The following is a 22426-nucleotide window of genomic DNA, read 5'->3' on the forward strand; positions in this document are numbered from 1 at the left end:
AACTCCAGACAGCATTTATCACTATTTACAGTTTACTGGTTATCATACATCACTGTGCAGCTCTTTATCCTTTCCAACAGGAATCCATAAAAACACTGTTCTTATTGGCTTTAAGCTCAACTAGAGAAGGACAAACTCCAGCTCTGCAATGTGCTGAAGCACCACTCAGAAAACCCCGTATTTCAAAGAGCAGCAGCTACATCTTGTGGAAGTATTTAGGATTGCAGGTTTATTTATCCCTGACAAACCTACCTTCATCCCTGAAACGCTCTGCCCTTTTCCTACCCCTCTTTTTATGCACAAAGTGAGCCTGCACGACACAATGATCCATCATAAAACAGCAGTTTCAATCAGTCACTGCCCTTTCCCCCAGACCAGTCTGGCTCATCACACCACAGAGATGAGCCAACACCAGAGCAAAGCACAGGTCTGGCCTCTGGGGCTGAATGCTGGACCTTTCCTAATTGTAGCCTAATAGTAGCAGCAACTTCAGTGCCAGCCTCTTGTGCTGCCCAGAGAATTTGTGGATGCCCCACCCCTGGAAGTGTTCAAGGCCAGGTTGGATGGGGCTCTGAGCAACCTGGTCTAGTGGAAAGTGTCCCTGCCCATGGCCAGGGGTTGGAATGAGAATCTTTGAGGTCCCCTCCAAAACATTCTATTACAAATTCAGTAAAAATCAGTTTCCATAATTATGGCATCTCACAAATTAGACCAAGTACAAGACTTCTCATCAGCATGGTTGCCTATTTATAAAGAAACAGCCCAAGGCAGTCTGGAGTAATTCCTGAAATCTGAAGTTGAGGCAGGGGGTAGTAAACTTTGGTTTTGTACACTCTGTACTATGGCTATTTTTTCTCCTCTGCCATTTGCCACTTTCCTAAGATACAAGTTGAAAAATACAGCCCAACTTCTACAAGAGCCAGGCATTTAATATCATCGCCACTGCTGTCACCCTCATGTTTGTGATTTCTGCACTAAGAAAACCCCACAAATCATGAACCTGAAGCATGCTAATTAACTAGCTTTGATCTGTAGGGTGTTCCCGATACCTACACTCAGGAGTAGCTGCCTCAGAGGAGTTGACTGTGAACTCTGAGGCACTGCTACTCATTTTTCCACCTGCCCTGGCAGCCTACCCTAATTTAAGGGAAGGGCTCCAAGCACAGCTCAGCACTCAGCAGCAACAGCCCTGTGGAGGAAGATGCATCTGTGAGTCAGGGAAGTGAGGGAATAACCTCCCAGGTAATTTTAGGAATCAAAAGTTGTAGCTTGCACTAAGACAGTCCTGCTGATGGCTGTTGAGTAATAAAGCAGTTGGGTAATAAAAGTCTATCCAAGATGTCTGCTGTTGCCTAGGGCAGACTTCATCATAACCTGTGACCTGCAGCCCACAGCTCTCAAGGCTTTCCATTACAGGCAGGGCCAGTGAGATTGACTGGAGATTTTAAAGTCAGTAGTGTCAGACAGACTAATGACATGGAAAACCCCAGAGAGAGAGAGAGAGAGAGAGCAGCAGACAATCAGGCCTGCCATTAAACCTCTGCTTAGTCATCTGCAAAAACAAAGTCACTCCAGCTCCCCTTAATAATAAAAAACCCAAAAAAACAAATCCACAAACCAAAGCGAAGTTCCAAATATTTTTACATTACTATATACTTTATACCATTTGTGCAGGTTCAGTTTTATTTCAGTCTTGTAACTCTGGAATGCCTCAATTTAAGTGAGAGAGCAGGCAGTGCAAAATAGAGACATGGCCCATGGCAACCCTCCCCAGCACAACCAGGTCACAAGAATAGAACTCTGAAGTTCTTACACAGGGAACAGACTGAAGGTACACTGATTAAAAGTTTCTCCTTTGAGCAACATGGGAAAATGTTATGGAAGACATTGTTACTTACTGGAAGCAGCAACTGAACTTAATACATGTTTCCTACAAAAGATACAGCCAATCATATGAAAGACAAGTGTGAATCAAGTATTTTATTTTTTCCCAACATACATAAAAAAGTGAGTGAACACACAAGACAGCAAGTCAGAGAAACTAAACATATTTACAAGACAGTTAAGATATCAATTTTTTTCCATCTTCGAGATCAAGTCATCACAGATTTTTGTTAATTCATCATTTTCTTTAGTCTGTGGAAGAAAGAAAAAAGTGAGTTTCAGGTATGTCCAAACTATGTTACAACCTTGTGAGCAAGTTGAAAGTCCTGTTCACCAACACATGGAATAGAAAGTCCACTTACATGGTAGTGGCTAATGCAAATGTAATGTAAAGGACAGTCTACTATGCCAAAGGTCACATGGCATCCTTAGGAGCCTCAGGAGCCAGAATCCACTATACTCTTTCTACTTCTTCCCCAGACATTTCCATAATACTTGCAGACCAACTGATCCAGGAAAACAAGACTTTTGGGACTCAAAGCCTTTGTTAGGTACACCAAAATTCAAGACAGGGACAGCTTTGCTTTTAACCTTCACAAGACAGACTCTGTAAAATGATGCCTTGACACTTTTACTGACATGTGACAACTTCCAGTTTGTAGAATTCCTTATAGAATGTTTAAACCATTTCTTAACAAAGTGCTACTGTATCTATGACAAGACCAAACAGTTCTGTGTTAAATGGCTTCTCTCATCTCTCCAGTTACAGGCCTACTGTTTCCTCAGCTAGGCAAACTTTAGCCCTAAGACTGAAGACTCACAAATATGGTTTTTTTCCATAATACGAATGTGTCAGCATTATCCATTTTTGAGTCTTTAATGCTGGCAGAGACAACAATGATGCAGTAAAACTAACAGCATGCATCTCCAGCAGTGACTTTTAATCCTCAAAGGTCTTTCTTATTCCTTTGAAGGCTTCCAACAAAGGAAACAGATGCACTTTTACAAAGCATTCTGAGACTTTACCTATCCAATAGGAAACAATATAAAGTACAAGGATTAATGGCCTGAACAATACTGAAAACTTGAGTCACATACAGTTAAATATATATTAGTGCTAACAGCTTACAAGTCATGTTCATGAACAAGCTGAGCCAGACAGTTATTCAAAATTTATTCCCAGATTCTGCTCTGCATCATGTGTAACTGTTAATCACCACCTCCTCCTGTAGTTCAGGTAACCTCCTGACAGTAGCCCAGACTGGTTTGGGAACAAACCTTGTGCTCCAAGAAAAATCTAAACATACAGACAAGTCCTGACATGACAACTTGTGTCTTAGGTCTCAATGCCTAATTCCCAAAGCCTGCCAGGACAGCAGCCATCAAAACCAGTACAGTTAGCAAGGCTCCTTCTAGCCCTGGCACAAGGGAGTTCCTGACCTAGTCTAAGGCAATAGCTTGAAGAGACTCACCCAATGGCACTGTGACTGACCTTTTGTTCAAGGCTCCTCTCTAAAGACTGGATCCTCATCTGTTCTTTGCGCAGGGTGGCTTGAAGTGCTGCAGTCTCTGATTTTGCTTTGCTGCGAACCTGGGCAATTTCCTCATTGGCTCTGAAACAGGTGCAAGATGGTGTTTACATCCCTTCAGACAGCACAACAAAACTCTTCACAGAATCACACTAGATGATTGTACTTTGGATTAATCACCAAATGAAACATGTCTAAGCCAAGTTTTGGCACTATTGAACCACATTCTGCAGCAACTGTGAAAACTATATATTTCACTCCTGGCACTTGACATGTTACTTACTGCTGCAGCTTTTCTTCAGCATGTGCTTTGAGTGCCTGATATCTCTGCTCCTCTTTTTTAATTCTAGCCAAGTAATCTTCTGCACATTTCTTCAGAACTTCTTCATTCTGTCCCAAAACCAAAGAAGTTTAGTCAGCCTTTTATGATAGTAGTTGGAAGAGTCTCTCCATTTGACAAATGGGCTATTTGACTACACTTAAGCGGCAGTATTTGCTCACTGGAGTAAGAAGAACAACTGTGAAGTCCCACAGGCCTATATGGACTAAACTGCCTCCTTTCAACTATCTTAACTTTGCAAACATTTATTCACCATATTTCCCCCAATACACTACTTAGTAGCAAACTCTAGTAAAGAAAGTCACTAAAACTACAGTCACTAATTGGTTTTGTTTGTTTTGCTTTGATTTTTTTAAAATCAGCTTTGTATTAAGTTGCAATTGTCCCAAAAATACCTAGAAACCCAACTTCTAAGAACCCATGGAAAGATTCAGCCCTGATGTAAACAAATCCACCACTAACAGCAAGAAAATTACCTTGGTAGTCACACTATGAACGTATTTTATTAGCTATTGTAGGAAGTTGGAACTGTTCAAAACAGGTGCTAAGACTTTACTAATTGCAGGTCTTGAATTTAGGAACTGTGTTTCCAAGTGATGCTTATCTCTGTGCTACAGAAAAGGCTTCTGAATTTAGAGTGGAGCTGGAGGGGACACAAGATGAAGGAAGCCTGACATCTCAGTAAAGAGGAAATTAAAGTTGTAACAGACACTGTGCCTGTTTCTCAAACCTAGACTACCATGGAACTCCTAACAGGCTAGTTTATAAGTTTTAGTAAACAGGGACATTAAAGGATAACTGAATGAAAAAAAAATCTGAAGGCACTTTTTTAAGCACCAACTGAATCAATTTTTATGCATTTCAGGCAGTAAGAAACTATAGCTTATACTCATTAGCTTCCTTCCTCCAGCCTCTGAAGAGGCTGCAGAATGAAGGCTTGACATTAGCTTTAGAAAAAGCCCACAAACATCTTCGTAAAGAGCACTCAAACTATTATTCTGATTTATAATTGCAAATCCTCTTCAACGTCCATTCAATATGATGTAGGGGAAACAAGCTGCTCTCATGCAGCAGTTGCTACATGAGAGTATCTCTATGATTAACAAAAATTATGTGTTGCAGCAAAAAACAGCTCACTTCTGAAGAAATTTTGCCTCCTAACAGCTATCATTATCTTACTTCAAGTCAGTCACTAAGTACAACAAATCAATAGTTTTTTTATAATCTTTTATTTAAAGAACTTAGCACCTGGTTTTACAGGTAGTCCCTATACTACCTAACTAATGGCTGCTCTAGAAATTTCATCATTTCCTCTCCACTAAATCTCATTTATCTTGGAAGGACATTATTTGCATTAAATCATCTTACTCTGTGGTAACCCTCTAACGCATCTTTCTGTTTTTCAAGTCGTTTGAAGAGTTCAGAGAAAGACTTCTCCATAGAGTTCAGATCTGAAGTAGCTTGCTGATTCTCTTCCATCAGCCTCTGTATTTCTTTCCTTGAGGCTTCCTTCTGCTTCTGAGCATCCTCTAGATAAAGCGGAGTTAACCCATGATAGTTATTACTTTAGAATAAAACTAGTTCCACAGTACAGAGAGATAACCCCCACACCTTCAATTCTTCCTCCTACAAAGGTTCATAACACAGCCTCTCACTGGAAAGACACCATTTCTGTCTTGCTTTCAAGAAGTCTGTCTTTGTCTCTATTTGCTACATATTACCTCACATCAAACTTAAGGCCATTAAACACAATGACAGTTGCTTGCCAAATGCATTTTTTGCCTGCACTGTAGTCAAAATATTCCACCCTAGTTTACTGTAGCAGGAGCCTCAAATGTTGTGATAGAAGCAAGGAATCCAAAAATATTTTTCATTATACATACACAACAGCTGGAAGATCTGGAGGAGACTGGGATAACAAGTCAGACTAGCAGAGCAGACTTTCAGGACAGGTTTGTGTTAGCACACCCAAGCTGTGTTTCCCATAGTCTTAGAGAAGCACAAAAGAGTGGGCACAGATGTGCCTATTCAGCTTTGAGCTAAGAAAGTACACCTATACAACAAGAGTTTCACAGTATGTCTTCCCTAGTTTTGAAGTCACAAACTTGACTAAAGCAAAAGGCCAGATCTGTCCAGCAAGAACTTCTAGTGATATCTCACCACTTAAATGATGCCAGATAATAAACAATTAAACAGAAAGTGCTGACAACTGGATCTGCAGTTTTAATAAACCAACAGCTCAAACTCCAGTGTGTTCATGCCTGATTCAAAAAGTCATCCTTACCTACCAAGTGACATCATGTCTATGAATATGCATAAAATTGTTAGTCGACTTTGTCTTAAACCTTACACTAATCCTGCACTTGAAATATTAATGTCAGAGATGAAAGAGTACTACCCTCATTTAGTAACTCCGGGCTAAGCATGCTCCAGCCCCCCAAGACACTCAAAGTGTAAATATGGAACTTACCCATAACTTGTGTTATTGTCCGTTCAAATTCAGCAACTATTTTTCTACAAACCATGAAAAAGAAAAGTTGACCATAAGTTAGAAAAAGTATCAGGAGTAAATAAGTAGATATAAAAGTCAGGACAGATTCATACCCCATTTCCTTGTATTCCATATGAAGCTTATTATACTTCTTACTCCATTCCAGCTCTTTCTCTTGAACCTTTGAGGGTAAAAAGGTAAGTTTTTATTTTTGCACAAAAAGAGATAAAAGATTTGATACTAAAAATAGTCTGAAGGGCAACTTTGATATACTTTTAATACAGAGAGAGAAATAATTTCTAATTGCTTAACAGAATCTAAATGGTTTCATTACAAACTTGACTCAAATAAGATTTAGATTAATACATAGATCTTGCATATATGACTCCCAGCATATTACCAGTATCTCTTCAAGTGAAAAGATCAGAGCCAACTCAGCCAACCAACCTCTTGGCTTCTGTTACTCAGTGTCTGTGTCAATCACTATAACTTCTGAGAGAACACAATGGGCCAAGGAACATTCTCTCAAGTGACACATATTTCCCTCTTATTTACAAGGCAGACGAAAAAAAAAAAAAAAAAAAAGCACTTCACGAACCTGCTAATCTTAACACATGAGAGAACAAATACCAGAAGCTTATTCAAGACCAAACTGCTGTTTGAAATAATTTATATTCAACACTAAATTAGGAAACATGGAAAGGGGAGGATAAAAAGATGCCTCAATTCATTTGAGAATAATCATAACTATTTCACATCAGCTGAACTGAAGCAGAACTCACAGTAACAGTAACGGAATTAAGCAGCACAAATACTTTTTGCTAAACGCTTCGTGCAACATCATAACAGCGGCCTCAGGACAAAGTTACATTTAAGAACTGTAACACAGCTGACTGCAGTGCAGGAGGCCTTCAAAGACAAGAGGCCCAAAATACATAAAATAACCTGGAATTTTTTAAAAAAAAAGAAAGTGAAAGCACATGATTACTGCTAATTCTGTCCCAAAACTGCACAGTAAACTGTAGCACACCGATTTTTCAGTATTTATTTTAGAGCAAACTCACTTAAAATATATTCAGATGAGAGGAAGCAGGACACTAGTGAAAAAAGAATGCACAACCTATAAAGAGAAGTAGCGATAGCTAAGCTAGAAAAAAATGTTACAAAACATTACAAAAGCAAAAGTATGAGAAGATGGAAACAAGTTAGAAACTTGCACTTGTAAACTCAGAAAGGGTTCAGTAGACCCCAAAAAAGCAAGCTTTCATAAGTGCTGTATTTGCTCACAGGGAAAACAGGTTTTCCCTTTCCTCCTACTCTTGAGTTGTTTCAGAGAGGGAAAAAAAAAAAAAAAAACCCTGAAGTTTAGTCTGTCTTCCTTTCAGGTTAATATTGTAATTCCAAGCCTTTTTATTTAAGCAACACAGCTGGAGTCATCCAGTCACAACTATAACGGTGTTTGCAGGTTTAAAATAGTTCTTTCAAACAAGAAAGTAGAGCAGCACTTTTAAGATATTACAAGCTTTACCCCCTGCTATTATATAGATTCTTAGTTTTAGATCAATGCACTAAGAGCTGTCCCCTGTCAAAGCCACATCTGTTTTCCTGTACTAGATAATATGCTGGGCGAAAGTCGTCACCTAAATGACAAAGTAAAAGCTACTCCTAGAAAAGCTACTGTCTCTGTACTCTAAAACAAAAGAGTAACTTAAGCAGCAAATAATCATAGGTCATCTTTGTTTGGTGTCCCTATTGTCACTGCCTGCAGTACAGCAGTCAGGAATTTTGAAAGCCACATTTTTTACTGAAGTGATACAATTAGTTTAAGGACACTTATGCTTCCATACTCCTCTTACATTATCTAGTGTTTGTGAAGTTGCATACCTCAGAAGCCATAATGAATCAAGTACTCAAATTTTTAAAATGAGTGGATATATAAATCATCTTGCATCTGTCAGAAGATGGGCTTTTAAAGGCAATTTCTGTAATTACAGAACAGGCTTAAAATCTTACGAACTACTTCTTCCCTCCTTCACTAATGTCCTTCTCCTCTAGAGAGAGCTCCAGATCTCACCTTCACTTTATTAGCTGGATATATTGTTGTGCATTCACATCCCACAAGAAAAGATCTGACCATAGCACTGAGTTGGCACTGCAGTTTTATCTGGTTTTTGGAAATTACATAAGAAGTCACTCTCTTCCATTGGTATGAAAATATATTTTCTGCCTGTTGAATTAGAAGTATCCAGATCACTGATATTAAGCCTAACTATCCCATCTGATAACATGTGCCTTTTAATAGTGACCAGATCTAAGGCAGAAGCTGACTAATAATGGAGTTTATCCTATTCCCTGAAGTGTTAGCTCTAAAGAGTTCTATACCTACAGCATCCACCAAGTCCACAGCAAGCTTTTCAGAATGAGATACTTATGTCAAGTATGATGAAAAAAACTGCAAAGTAGAGATTTATCCCAGATAATCTAAACCAAAGGACCTTCCAAGGCTATACCAAGTTCTGCTTTGGAAGGGCCACGATACCTCTCTCTTAACCAGCTCAACAGCTGTATCCATGTCTTTTTGGCTGTATTTTAGCACATCTATAATAGCATCCACTGCAGCATCTGTAGAAGCAGCAAAAGGGACTGGAGGAACATCACTGCTCAGGGAGCCTGGAATTAGGGGACCAGTGTCCTGTAAAGAAAAGAAAAATGCAAAGTTTCAAAAGATTCCTACTGTCATGCCATTGAGTAGCTGTATGCACATTATTCAGTATCAAGTCAACACATCTCACTTAAACATACAAGATAGATCCAGAAGTTTGTTACCATCAAACTTTCTTACTTTGAAGTTGACCAGATAGCTCTAAGAAATATCTACAAGGTCGAATCAGAACTGCTGTCCACCAATTACAGCTATCAGAAACAAAGCAGATGACACCGTGCTGTTTCCCCACAAGTAAAAAAGACCATTTCAGGATGAGCTGCTGTTTGCAGATCTGTTCAAACTATAAACCATAGCTGTAAGACCATCCAGTTTAACCAAAGTGCTTCTCATCCCACTAATGCAATTACAATACAAAGCTTGTCTTTTGTGGCTTGACTTGCATAAAAAAAGATTGTTCGACTACAGCATTCTTAAAAACAGCTCAAATTCTCGTGGACTATGTGCAGTAGCATCAGTTTCCACAAAAAACACTTTTAATTCTGATGAACATTTTCTTAAGTAAGTTCAACTTTGATATAAATGAGTATCCAACCGGGTTTAAAACAACAGTTTAAATAAACATTTATCACATTCTGCAATCCCTAAATTATCTCTGTAAGTCTTAAGTCCAGAACCTAGGCTATCCCCTTCCCAAACTATCAACATGAAACCTGATAGCATTCCAGACATCCTTACAGAAGTTGTAAATGTCCCCAGAAGATCTAGTCCTTTTGGTTTTTCTTCACTTTGAAGGCTCACTAGAGGCTTTCCAGCTTCCTCAAGCAATTTACTTAAATCAGCAACGGGACTAAAAATGAACAAACATACACCATTAAATTCAAGTGCTGCCTTTCTTTGCAAAGCTCCTGTACCAGCAGTAGTGTGTCCAGCAGGGCCAGGGCAGTGATTGTCTCCCTGTACTAAGCACCAGTGAGGCCACACCTCAAATCCTGTGTTCAGTTTTGGGCCTCTCACTGTCACTTTGGACACTGAGGGGCTGGAGCATGTCCAGAGAAGGGCACAGAGCTGGGGAAGGGTCTGGAGCACAAGTCTGATGAGGGGCAACTGAGGGGGCTCAGCCTGGAGAAAAGGAGGCTCAGGGGGGACCTTCTCACTCTCTACAACTGACAGAAGGTTGTAGTGAGGTAGAGGTTGGTCTATTCTCCCAAGGAAGAATACTGGATTAAACAGCCTCAAATTGCACCAGGGAAGGTTTAGAAAGGGGAAATTGGATATTAGGGGAAATTTCCTCACTGAAAGGGTGGTCAAGCACTGGAACGTGCTGCCCAGGGAAGTGGTAGAGTCACCAAACCTGAAGGTATTTAAAAGATGTATAGATGTGGCACCTGGAGACATGGTTCAGTGGTAGACTCCCCAGCACTGGGTTAACTGTTGGACTTGACAATCTGAAAGGTCTTTTCCAAGCTAAACAACTCTGATTTTATGTACTAAGACAGTACCTACCCAGGCTGAGGTGCAGCTGTCATGATACTCTCACTTGATTCAACAGTACCACAAATTGGTTTTCTTGGACTGTCTCTCAATAGCGGGTCAAACTTCAAATACAGTGACTGTTTTCTCAAGGCTGATTCTTTGAACTGAAGGAAAAGAGGCAAAAACTGGCAGATCTGCTGCTTCAGAGCACAACACACACATCCCACCCACAAACAAATAATCCTCTGGACAGTGGGTGATCCTATTCTTCAGTGGCCAGAGTATTGTTCTCAGGAGGAAAATTACATAAGAGAACTTTGTGCCCACATGCTTAGGTCCTTATGTAATATCAAGGGAACTCAATCTGCTCACAGACAGAATCAAAAGGGCAATCGTTAATGAACTATTCCAAACCAGCAGAAGACACTGAGAGGGGAAGGATAGTATTATAAGCTGAAAAAGCAGTGTCTTTGCTCCATTCTGTCTTTGCTCATACAATAAGGACAAACACAGCATGACCAGAACAATTTCAATTCAGTGCCTCCACTGTTGAGAGATACTCTTATTCTAGACCCAAGGAGGAAAAAATAACTAAGCTGAACTGATTAAAGACAAGCCCCATTTAGAGACAGATTTCCCAAAACTGGCCATAAAGCAAAAGAGCTTAGAAAGAAATCTTTTTGAAACAATGATCCTGCACTTTCAAAGCATCATGTTCTGGCAGTTTTGGACAGAAGTAAAACATCATTCACCTCAGTTTCACTGCTATTAAAGAAAAATAGCACCTTTGCACACCGACAGCCAGAGACCTTTGATTTTTAGTTGAACTGCTATAACTACATTTCCTTGCACCATCACCCCCTACACAGCCTTGTCATCACATTCTTTTGGACTAGGTGACAGTTCAAAGGGAAGTTAATTCATGAAAACATTTAAGGCTTGATAGTTACATCTTTCCTTTCCTCTCTTCTCCATACTGCCAAGACAGCAAACAAAATACTTAAAGCCATACTTACTGATGAAGTCCCAAACTGTTCCAGATAGTCTATGCCCATTCCTAAAACTGGAAAAGGAGGAAACAATACTATGAAGATGCAATATTGTCAAATTGTCCTACCACAGACAGAAACAAACAGATGTGTATAAAGCAAATAAATCCCTCCTCTCAGTCTCATGACTTCTAGCTCTTCATTTGCTCAAAATACTGTCTTTCTATCTAGACCTGAAAAAAGCAAAGACTTTATGCTAAGCAAACTTACAGCTTCCATTTGTTTCCAAATACTTGTAAGAATATGTCAGATTTAGCACACAGTTGAAGAACTTTTGGTGTTCTATGGTTAAAGTGACAAGCACACTCAGATACGCTGTCATACGCAATGCCCCATGAAAGAGCAAGATTGTCAATCTCACCATTAAAATTAGCACACAGCTCAGGTTTGACAGATGAAGTTATAGCCATTTCCCAATACAGCGATTCCACTCAAGTATGAAGGTGAGTGACAGACTGCACTGCAGTCAAACCATTTGCTCCTCCTTCCACACAATGCTCCTACCAGGAATAACCCTTCCAAGTGGTTAAGTCACAGCTATGGAGGAAGCTCTCAAGACAAGCATGCTTGTCAGGAAGATCATTCACACTGCAGTATGAAACCAGTAGTGCTAAGGCCTAATCTACAAGACTCACAAATACACACAACTGTATAGCTCTAAAGCTCTCAACTTACAAAATCTTTAATACCAGAAATTATTTTAAGGGAGCAATTTTTCAGCACAGAAGCTGCCACTGAAACTTTAAGAAAATAGTTTCTGTACCAGCCTAAATTTCATCATCCCAGGCAGCTGAATTCTAATAGTCAGCTTTTTGAACTTAGCTTAAACCAGAGAAAGTTAGATATAGGCTTAGGTACATTTCCCAGTGCTGCTAGTCATTGTGGGTTCTGGAGTCCTTTCAGAGGCTCAGAATGAGAGGGAAAAAAAAAACTAGAATCCATGATAAAACTTAAGTAGAACAATATATACACACACGTTGTTGTAACAATACACCTTCAGTCCGTTTAAAAGAAATGCCCTTACCTTCTGATGATGGTCTGAAGAGCTCCTCAGGTTCAGCATTAGCTGTCTCATCTGCCGTTACTTCAGTTCTGGGGGAACTAGGTTTAATTTCTTCTGCAGACATTGACTTTTTTCCACTGTCAGTGGAAACCAAATTATCTTGAGAAGGGGCAACATTAACTGGAAACATTTTAGATGGGCTTGCTTGCTTCTCCTGATGAGAAAAACAAAATCCTTTTAATTGTTAAAATAATTATTTAAAAATGCAATGAAAATCATTTAAATTATCAAACTGGATTGTCATAAACTAAGTGGGCAGCCAACATAATAAAATGAGAATTCACAGGCATAGAAATTAAGCTACCAACACTGAGCACAGCTCATATTATACAAGAGCCTTTTTTTTTTTCAGAGTTCAAGCCCTTATGTTTATCCCTATATGCAACTGCTGATCAAAAAAGATACTAAATACCAAGGTAGCAATTTAGCTGTTTCTGATGTTACCTTCAAAACACCAGGTCTGCACAGTTGACATTCCCTCTAAAGCTGTTGAAGATACACAAACCCACTAATTCTTACACAAAATATCAAAAATAGGTTTCACAAAATTAAGTCATTAAGTCAAAGAACTCTGCTTCATGGAACAACTTGGTAAGAACTGGCTATCTTTCCTATACCTTACCACTTCTCCCTTTCCCGGAAGTTCAGCTTCCGCTTGAACTCCTGGCTTCTCCTCTTGAGCTTCCAGCATGTCTTCTACCACACTCTGCTCAACAATTCCCCTAAAGAAACACAAAAACAAACAAACAAAATAAAAAGGGAAAATAAAAAAACTGTATTTAAGTCACACAGTTCAAATTCTATATTGCCAGATGAATTGAACAAAGGTAGCTCCTTTGAAAGATTCTACTGCCACAGCACTGGAAGCTTGACAGAGGGTGGGGATGTAAATTTACTGTCTCGCCTGCTGAGACCTTATGTGACAGAGCTCTCCCTCCATCAGAAGCAGCGTTATCTAGGAAGCAGAAAGTCACAGAAGCATCACTTATTTCTATCCTCTTAACACTGTTCTCTTATTTCCATTTGTTAGGCTCATTACTTTTTTAAAATAAGATAGGTTTTTTGTTTAAGTAAGAACAGAATTACAAGCAGTCTGCTCTTCTTTCCAAGGCAATGCTTTGATTATTGGTGTGAACTTCATTAGAGAAGTCCAATGCTCCACTTGTGCTATCAGCAGTAAGTAAACTTGTCACCTTGGTAAACAGTAACTGACCATGTTACACAGGGAGCAAGAATGCAAACATTTCTGTCAAATGAACAATTTGTGCCAGTCTAGTTCTGGCAAGTACCTGACTGTCTATAGTAACATCGACATTTTAATAACTAGACTTTCTAGGAAAGGTAACAACACATTCCATTCTCAAATAATTTGTGTGGTGCCAAAAAAAATGCAGCTTCAGAGACAGGTATTTTTATTTGAGAAAGCATTTAGATACCAAGAACATGCAGGGAAGAAATAGCACCTTAAGAGTTCAAGGTGAACTTAGAGCACAGAACAAAACTGCCTGGTCCCTTCCCATGCTGCACCATGTGCAACACTGCTGCCTACTTCCCTGTTTTATTTAAAGACAGTTGCAGTCACCTGATTCTCCACACTTTAATCCCGGAGGAGTGGGGAAAGTACCACTTGAACAATGCTCTTCCCATCTAAGCCTGCTCCCTTCCATTCTCAAATATTTAAGAACACCTTTTGCCTAGAGCTAGTCATCTCAGAAGTTTCCCCAATTAAGATCTTTGCAGTTGTAACATAATTGTGTTAAAGATTACAACAGACAAGCAGCATTGGAGGGTGGCAGTCAAGGAAGTAGGAACGGACTAGTTTGAGATACTATCTAACTTTCCTCACATGGATTTAAGGTGCTTCTGCATTCAGTTACAGATTTACTTACAGATTTTTGGGTTCTTTCTCAAGAGTTTCACAGGTACTGGGACCATTATCCTGCTCCACCAGAAGAGGCTGCCCTCTCAGTGAGGCACTATCCTGTTCCTCTGGCAGGTGAGCTTTCTGAGAGCTGGGTTTAGAACACTCGGGTGAGGTGGAAATTTTAGAGCCTCCGCCAAACGGATTGAAGTTTGGATCATCAAGTTTGTCCCAGTCAAACTTATAAGATGCTTTAGGAAGAGGGATTTCATCTTCCACATTACTTTTATTTTGCACTTCAGTATTCTCTGGTTTTGTTTTGGTAATAGGAATTTTTTTGGAAGGTGGTTTAATTCCAGTTCTTTTACCTAATTTCTTAGGAGGTGGTTTTCTAGCAGTGGTATTATCAAAGTCAAATTCCAGTTTTACTGGTCCAGCCTTGGTGACATCAGGCTTTTCTGCAGGTTTCCCTTTGGAGACACCCAGTTCTTCATCAGGCTTTGACTCTTCTGCAGAGGCTTTTTCTGCTACTGAAACTGTCTGAAGCTTTGATTCCCCAGTTTTAAAAGAGTTAGTTACATCAGAACTACCAGGACCTAAGTTGCCAGGTGACTGTACAGGAGGTGTAGGTGCCTCTGTTAATGCCACTGAATTATCAGTTTGGCTTGCATCTGTGGAAGCAGACTTCACACCCTGCTCAGAGTCACCAAGCGCTTGCTCAGGGGACAGTTTGGATTTGTTAGACTCCAGCTCGCTCAGTGCAGATTCCTTTTCAGAGATGAAAGTCTTCTCTTCACTTAAACACTCTGTACTTGCTGTGGTTGAAGCAGAAGGAGCTGCATCATCCCGCAGAAGAGAATCATTACTTTCCTCAATAGTTTTCTCAGGGCTGCTGGATACTTTTACGGAAGACTTCTGCAGATTTCCAGGAGAATGAGGCAACTGTACTGAACTTTGAAAAGGATTGATGTCATTTAAGTTATCAAAATCAATATTGTAGGAACCTCGACTCTTCACTGGCATCTCATCATCTGGGTAAGGAGCCACACTGACCTTCTCTGGCATTTGTATCCGGTTTGTTTCAGCTTCAGTCTTTTGTTGACATGTGCTGCATTTAAAAAAAATGAAGAAAGATCACATGTGCCACAGTTACTTTGCAGGCATGGTTTGAAATTATCTTTAGAAACACTTGCACAAGTAGCTTTGCATGCTCAGAGCAATCTTTTTTTTTTTTTTTGCAGTAAGACAGCTGACAGCAAAATGTAACAGCAAGAATTCACTTTTCACCTAAACAGTCAAGATTTATGAGCTCTGGTACACACAAAGCATAGGGAGATCAACCTTTGAAGTTAGTCAGTGTTCTTAAGCCTCCTGTTCTACCCCTTGCTACCTTATGCCAGTCATCCCTGGAGACTGCTCTACTCACCACAGCATTTGGACATTGCCCTTTCACTAGGCAGTGAAACACAGATTGCTTAGGAGTTATTGACAGGCAGCAGCTCAAACACAAGCACAACTTGTGGTACCATCTTCATGCAGATTCATCTGAGTCACAACAGACTCCAATCTGGGACGAAATCAAGCCATGATTCAGGTTCTCCCACACTAGTCATTACTTTGTCTCGTCATTCCGGCAAATACTTTCCCCCCTGAAAGTATGCACTAGCATCTGTCTTACGGGGTTCTATCCCATATACCAAAACAGAACCTGGACTTCAGGCATTCTAAATTCTGTACAACAGCAGATCTGAAGAGCCAAGTGATATACAAGAAAATACTTCTCAAGTAAGAGAAAGGTAAGATTTTCTAGCAAAAGAAACAAGTTAAAGAGTTTGTGTACCCACTATTCTGAATATTCTACAAGTTATAGCTCTCCACTTTATTTCCCCAAACTCTACACAACTTCTGAAAGCTTAGCCTCAGACTACAGAGAGTTAAGCCATTACTTCCTGAAACAGGATTTCCTCCCATTGTTTTGTCCCTCCATAAAGTTATTATTTTTATGTGCCATCCTTATCTGCTGCAGAACAGAACATGATTAAAAGCCACTCACTAAAAACTCCTCTTTGATAAACTCGAAAGCAGAGGTGGGAGATAAGAGCTGAAGAAGTCCTTCTCACCCGGTTTGAGCGCCTCTTCCCGGCAATAGCTCAGCCCCAGGCTGCGACTACTCAGGTCCCTCCCACTCTCCTTCCGCGTTTAACCTAATAAATGCCAGTCAGGAGCAAGACACCTGCTTGGAACGGTCAATCACTTGTGAGGAGTCAAAAGTGACCCCGTTCAGCTACGCGGAGCCCTTTCACTTTTTTGCTACAAACAAATCCTCACATTTTAAAACTAGAGAGGACATGTTCAGTACAAGCAGTGCATTGATACAATTATGCCCTAACTAGAACAATTCGGTGCCGATCCTTTAAAGTCACTTGAACTTTCTAAGTACTAAATCTTTGTTTATTTGTGCAAGAAATGAATTTGGGGCATAAATACCATTACATTATTCAATTGCGGTGTTTTAGTTTAGAAATAGCTTTCTGAACCAGACTGTACATGGAAATAAACAGTTGAAGCAAATTTACACACTTAAAGAATATTTAAGTGTTGCCACCCTTTTTCCTTTCTCCTCTTTCCAACAAGAAAATAGGGATCAAATAAAAGTATTGGGTACTTAAAAAACAAACAAAAGTATTTGCTTGCAGAAGGCAAAACTAAGACCTGAAACTTCTTGCTAGTGGGAATTACAGGTGTCAGATGTTTATACTACTTTAAAAGGGGGCTAAGAAAAGTCAGTAATAAAAATTTTTATTTTTTGTTGTCACAACACCCCCAAATTGAAACATTAAAGACTTTATGCTCTTCTCCAAACAGCTACCATGAGCCAGTTTGAGACTCAAGCTCCTAGACTATAAAGGCATATAAACTTGTTTACACTTGTGACTGATGTTACATTCACTTTGTGTTGCTAGATTAAAGAAAATCTTAAAACTCCCTGACTCAAGGTGTCAATTCAAGCTAATCCTTCAGAAGATTTATCTGTTTATACTCCTCAAGATAACAGTACTTAACATACAAGATAAGATACTTTAAGGCTTAGCTTCAGCATAGTTGTATTCTTACATGAAAACCCTACATCAGGTAGAGAATACGAAATTGTTTCTTACAGTATCTCTTCTCAAGCTATTTATTCATACCATAAGTCACCTCAATGAAACCAATTACAGAGGAGTTAGAAATAAAGTTCAATAATTAATATTACGATCAAATTAACTCATTATTTTAAAGAAAATTTTATCTTTGAAAAAAGTTTATGTATCAGTTAGTATTCATTTTGGTCCTCTTGTACAGTTTACATCTTGTGATAGAATAGAAAATTATATTTTAGAGGTTTAAAATAGGGAAAGTTAACTTGAGCATGTCCCACATGGGTAACACAGTTAGCAGTGGATTCACTACTTACTCAGCATCAGAGGGTACATACAAAACATCATCTGCCACGTCTTCACGGCAACCATCAAGTGCAAAAGCAGTCTGAAGTTTGTCTGTCATAGCAGGACTCAGGATTTTTCGAGTGTGAGGATCTCTTTGAGGAGTTTGAAAGGTTACCTTTAAGAAAGGCATGGGGGGAAAGAAAAAGGAAAAACATGAGCACAATATCTTTCAAGCACCAAATACCACATGCATTCAGTAGCAGAGATCTCAGAAGAAGAAAGAATAAAAATAATACAAAACCAAAGGTTTACCTTCATTGCTTTTCCCACACTTTTTGGTGGCAAGTTTTCTTTCTGGGACACGCGAAGAATGGAAGGTCTCCCTGTAGGCTCCGGCAGCGCAAAGAAAAAGCCAGCGTCTTCTGCTGTTAAATCATCCTTAATGCTTCCTCCATTTTCTCCATTTTCTGCATTTAAAATCTGCAGACTCATTCTAGAACATCAACACACACAGCAGCGCAGCATGAATGAGAGGGTGTGGTCAGCCAGATGCACTTTAAGATAATGGAAGAAGTTGGCAGCCTGGCACTGACTAGCCAAGATTAACAGCTTCAAAGGGAAAGCTGGAAGCATGGAAAGTCTTCATACGGACAGGTCTATCTCAGAAGACTCTGAAATATCTAAAAGCAGCACAGCCCAGCCCCTCTACTTTTGGTAGGGGCTTGAGAAGCTAATCGTTGATATTATGCCTTCCACAGCTCACATTATGGCCTTACTAATTAAGTTGCCCGTCCTTTAAAGGGAGCTCTGTCACCTGCAATGTTTCCTCATTCCCAACCCCTTCAGCCAGTGATGTACAGCCATGTCTCTTGTAACAGGGCATCCAGCTAAGCAACACACCTGCTCCTGCAATGGACAGGTGAGACACATGACAATGATCTCTCTGCTTTATTCACATGGTCTCATCACTGCATTGTACACCAGCAAACAGCAGAAACAAATTTGGTTGGTTAGGGTGTGTTTGGGATCAGTCCTGGATCAAATTAGCTTTTTCCTGCACTGTCTGAGCATATGTTGCTCCTGTAAAGCACATAAGATTCAGGAATTCTTTGCAGCATAGACATTATTGGTATGCAAATCTGGGAAAAATTGTCACTAGAAAGGTATTTCTCAAATACTGTTCTTACACTGGACATGCACAAGCTTTAGTAGATTGTTATATGCTGATCTAATTTTACGAGTGTGAAGGACTTGAAACTAAAGCCTGGCCTACAACTAAGATTAAGAATGAAAATAAATTAGAAATAGAGAAAAAGCACATATAAAATACACCAGACAAGGCACCACGCTATATGTAGTCGAACTCTGCCTACTTTTTATTCCCATTGGAGCCTCTACTGTTCTTAAAGGTCTAACAGTAACATTCAGTGATGCCATGGCTATTTTTTCTTTAAGAAACAGACAAGGTATGGCAAGGAGGATCTAAGCATAACCACTGTCTATGAACCTGTCATGACACCTGAGAAGTACAGTTAATTATCTGGAAACCTGCTATCAAAGTGATTTATTTCATAAGAGCTGATGTATTATCTTGTATCACCTATGCAAGATAACCAGTATCAAATGGAAGAGACATTAGCTTTCTGCAATGTGTAACCATTCTAAGTGATCTCAAATGCTTGATGTGCCCAAACACTTAATCCTTAGCCTGTTTTTCCATCATGTATTCGAGATTAATCAGAAAATCAGCTGAAATCCAGAAAATCAGCTGAAATCCAGAAAATCAGCTGAAATCCAGAAAATCAGCTGAAATCCAGAAAATCAGCTGAAATCCAGAAAATCAGCTGAAATCCAGAAAATCAGCTGAGAAAGACTACAAATTATTGTTTTCAGTGTCATAAAGAGGTAACAAGAACACTTGGACTGAAAATTTTAAGTCCTGCTTTCAATCTCCTTGCCCTTATGCATTTAAATTTCTAAGATGCAGCCTCCAAACATTTCTCCACTCCTACATTAATCCTTATGGGAAAATTTGCTTCCTACTCTCCACAGAACTCAGCTGCTTTTTCTGCAAGCCTGACAACAGCACTTTTAATCAGCAGTGGAATGCAAACAATGGCTATGGAAGCAATGGCATGCAAAGCACGCCTGTATTAGCTATTTCTTCATTCCTTCTGTATTCATCACATTAATGCTTTAGCTCAGGTTATTTTATGTATAAAGTATTTCTACATTAATCACTTGTAGAACTTGAAGTGAACTTCATTGCTTTCCTTTATCCAAACTAAAATTGAGACAACAGATGAATTGAATCTTTACAAACTGTATTTTTTACTGTAATTACTTTAGAAATAAGCCTAGGACATGATAAAGTTGTCAACACCTTCTAAAACAAGCTCCATAAGCACAGGAGGTTTGTTTGGAGACTTTTTCAGCTTTGTCTTTGAGCTACTTGTGCACCATTGCTAAACCAAATCCAAACCAAGCTGACAACATATACATATAACACTTTAGATATTAAATCTAATAATCAAGTTTTTTCTAGGATTAAAATACTAAAAGTAACTCAGCATTTATTTTAAAAATTTGCAGTCGAGATTTGATCTAACATTCCAGAAGTTCATTAGCTAGTGGCTGTGATAAAGTGAAATTCATATCTTTGTTTCAAGTGGTTGGCATCCAAGGCACACAAGTATTATGAAAGGCAGCAAGTTTTCCCACTATAGCAAAACAAAGCTCAAGGCCAGGCTGGATGGGGCTTGGAGCAACCTGGTCTATTGTAAGGTGTCCACATCCCTGGGAGGTCCCCTTCCTGTAAGGGAGGTTGGAACTTGATGATATTCAAGGTCCATTTCAACCCAAACTATTCCATGGTTCTATCAAAGTTCACAAAAATGAAAATGCTCCTTGTTTTAGAAGAATATTTATGTGGGCACATGCAGGAACCTGCCATTCTACAGTTAAGAATGAAAATAAATTCAATGACATCAGATAATTAATCCTCAGTTACCTATAATTTGTAAAGTGCTTCAGGTAACCTGTTGTTTAACAAATACTGGGACACAGTATCCAAAACACCGACGTAATCTCAAATGCCTGAAAAGCCACTGAACATGCAGGGCAGAGATGGCATTTTTCTACTTAATTATCCTTCTGAACTCTTGAGCAGCCAAGATGCAGATCACTCACTCATGGCAAAGTAAATTGGTATGTGCTCTGAATACTTTCATACAAACTGACACATAGCTGACTGCAATATATATATATATATATATATATAAGCATTTTAGTGCTAACATCTCACTTCAGAACAAAAACACTCGCCTGGTAAGCAACTCTCTCATAATCACCTTCTCCAGACTGCAAGGGAGGAGCAGCAAGGCCAGGGAGGGCGTCGCAGGAGCTCCGTCCGTGCCCACCATTGTAGCGAGATGTGTTTTAAGTCAAACCCAAACCCAACCCTGCCTCAGTCCCTCTTTATTCCTGACTCACCCCAGGTCCCCCATCAACCCCGTATCATCCTCAAAACACAGAGATGCTCCCAAGATCCTCACACCTCATCCCCGAATTCAGTGGGAGTGGCACTTGAGCTCCACCACGCCCTCCTGCCATTGCCCCCGAGCTCCTGCCTTCTTTCCATCCTCAAACTGACTGAAACGACCCCCAAATGTCTTAATCTGAAGCTCACAGAAGTGCCCCTGACACCCCCTAGACAGGAAAGTGCCCCCGGTCCCACAGCACCCCAAGCAGGAATCTCACACAGGGGTCTTTGAAAGTCCCCCCAAGCACCACACCACCCCAAGCTTACAGAGGGGCCCTCAAGCCACCCCCCTCAGTCCCATACCACCCTACCTCACACAGAGGTTTCCGAGCTCCCCACGGACTCCCCCACCAAACTCAAACCATCTCCAGCTCAGAGGAGTCACTAAGCCTCTCCCAGCTCCATCCCCCCCACCCCCTAAAACTCACAGGGCGGCCCCAGAGTTCCCCTACCCGAGGACTCCAGGGTCACAGAAAGGTCCCCAAGCCCCTCCCAACGCCAAGCTCCCAAAGGGGTCCCTAAGCCCACCCCCACAGCACCCCAAATTCACAGAGTGGTCCCCGAGCCCCCCAATCTCACAAAGAGGTCCCTGAATAGGCTCTCCCAGCCCCACACTGCCTCAACCTTACAGAGGGATCCCCAAATCCCCCAATCTCACAAAGGGATACCTAAACACTTCCTCCAGCCCCACACCACGTCACAGCGTGCTCCTTAAGCCCCCCGTACCTGCCAGCAGTTCCCGGGACGAGTCCTCAGGGCGCTCGGCTGAGGCAGCGCGCGCTACACCCACCGCCGGCCGCAACCTCTCCGCCGCCGCCACACGATTTCAAACCCAACGGACGCCCCGGCTCACCAATGAGAGAGCGGCGTTCGGGCGCGCCCGCCAATCAGAACAGCGCCGTGCGGGAGGGGGGCGGGGACAGCGCCGCGCGTGACCGTTGCACCCTTTCCCCCCGGAGTGCGCCCCCGCGCGCGGCAGAGCGGGCGGTGCAGGCGCGGCTCCGCCCGGGACAAACCCCCCGGCTGCACCAATGTCCCCGCGTCCCCAAGGACAGCCGCGTCAGCGATGCATGCCCCATCCCTGGTAGCGTTCAAGGCCACGCTG

The 22426-nt window shown here is 40.7% G+C and overlaps 1 protein-coding gene across 4 annotated transcripts; it reads right to left on the reverse strand.

Moving 5' to 3' along the window:
- Positions 1-1965: 1965 nt before the first annotated feature.
- TACC3 (transforming acidic coiled-coil containing protein 3) lies at positions 1966-22147 on the reverse strand. 4 transcript variants are annotated; one of them, XM_042053420.1, is made up of 16 exons: positions 22048-22146; positions 18093-18273; positions 17810-17955; positions 14384-15463; positions 13117-13216; positions 12456-12648; positions 11399-11445; positions 10413-10546; positions 9645-9756; positions 8784-8936; positions 6358-6425; positions 6224-6267; positions 5122-5282; positions 3697-3803; positions 3377-3497; positions 1966-2136 (listed from the first exon to the last, which is right to left on the reverse strand). In XM_042053420.1, exons 2-16 carry the CDS (start codon positions 18270-18272, stop codon positions 2071-2073), a joined length of 2712 nt encoding a protein of 903 aa, XP_041909354.1. In that variant the 5' UTR covers position 18273; positions 22048-22146; the 3' UTR covers positions 1966-2070. The 4 variants fall into 4 exon arrangements, 3 of the variants coding, with proteins under 3 accessions (XP_041909354.1, XP_041909356.1, XP_041909357.1); XR_006020519.1 differs by having other exon boundaries at positions 2083-2136; positions 8755-8936; positions 22048-22147; XM_042053422.1 differs by lacking the exons at positions 9645-9756; positions 10413-10546 and having other exon boundaries at positions 22048-22147.
- Positions 22148-22426: the final 279 nt, after the last annotated feature.

This window comes from Corvus kubaryi, unplaced genomic scaffold (genome assembly GCF_017639235.1).
Source record: "Corvus kubaryi isolate FWS band 111438036 unplaced genomic scaffold, C.kubaryi_AGA036_p1.0 split1-131, whole genome shotgun sequence".
NCBI classification, from domain to species: Eukaryota; Metazoa; Chordata; class Aves; order Passeriformes; family Corvidae; genus Corvus; species Corvus kubaryi.

Bases quoted from the DNA above. Each gene is read 5' to 3' on its own strand.
- TACC3 (XM_042053420.1), bottom strand. From the start codon at position 18,272: ATGAGTCTGCAGATTTTAAATGCAGAAAATGGAGAAAATGGAGGAAGC. The intron at 10,547-11,398 runs GTAAGTATGGCT...CTTTTCCTTCAG, and splicing joins AACAGTTTGGGACTTCATCA to TTCAAAGAATCAGCCTTGAG. The intron at 5,283-6,223 runs GTAAGTTCCATA...CGCTTTATCTAG, and splicing joins GACAATAACACAAGTTATGG to AGGATGCTCAGAAGCAGAAG.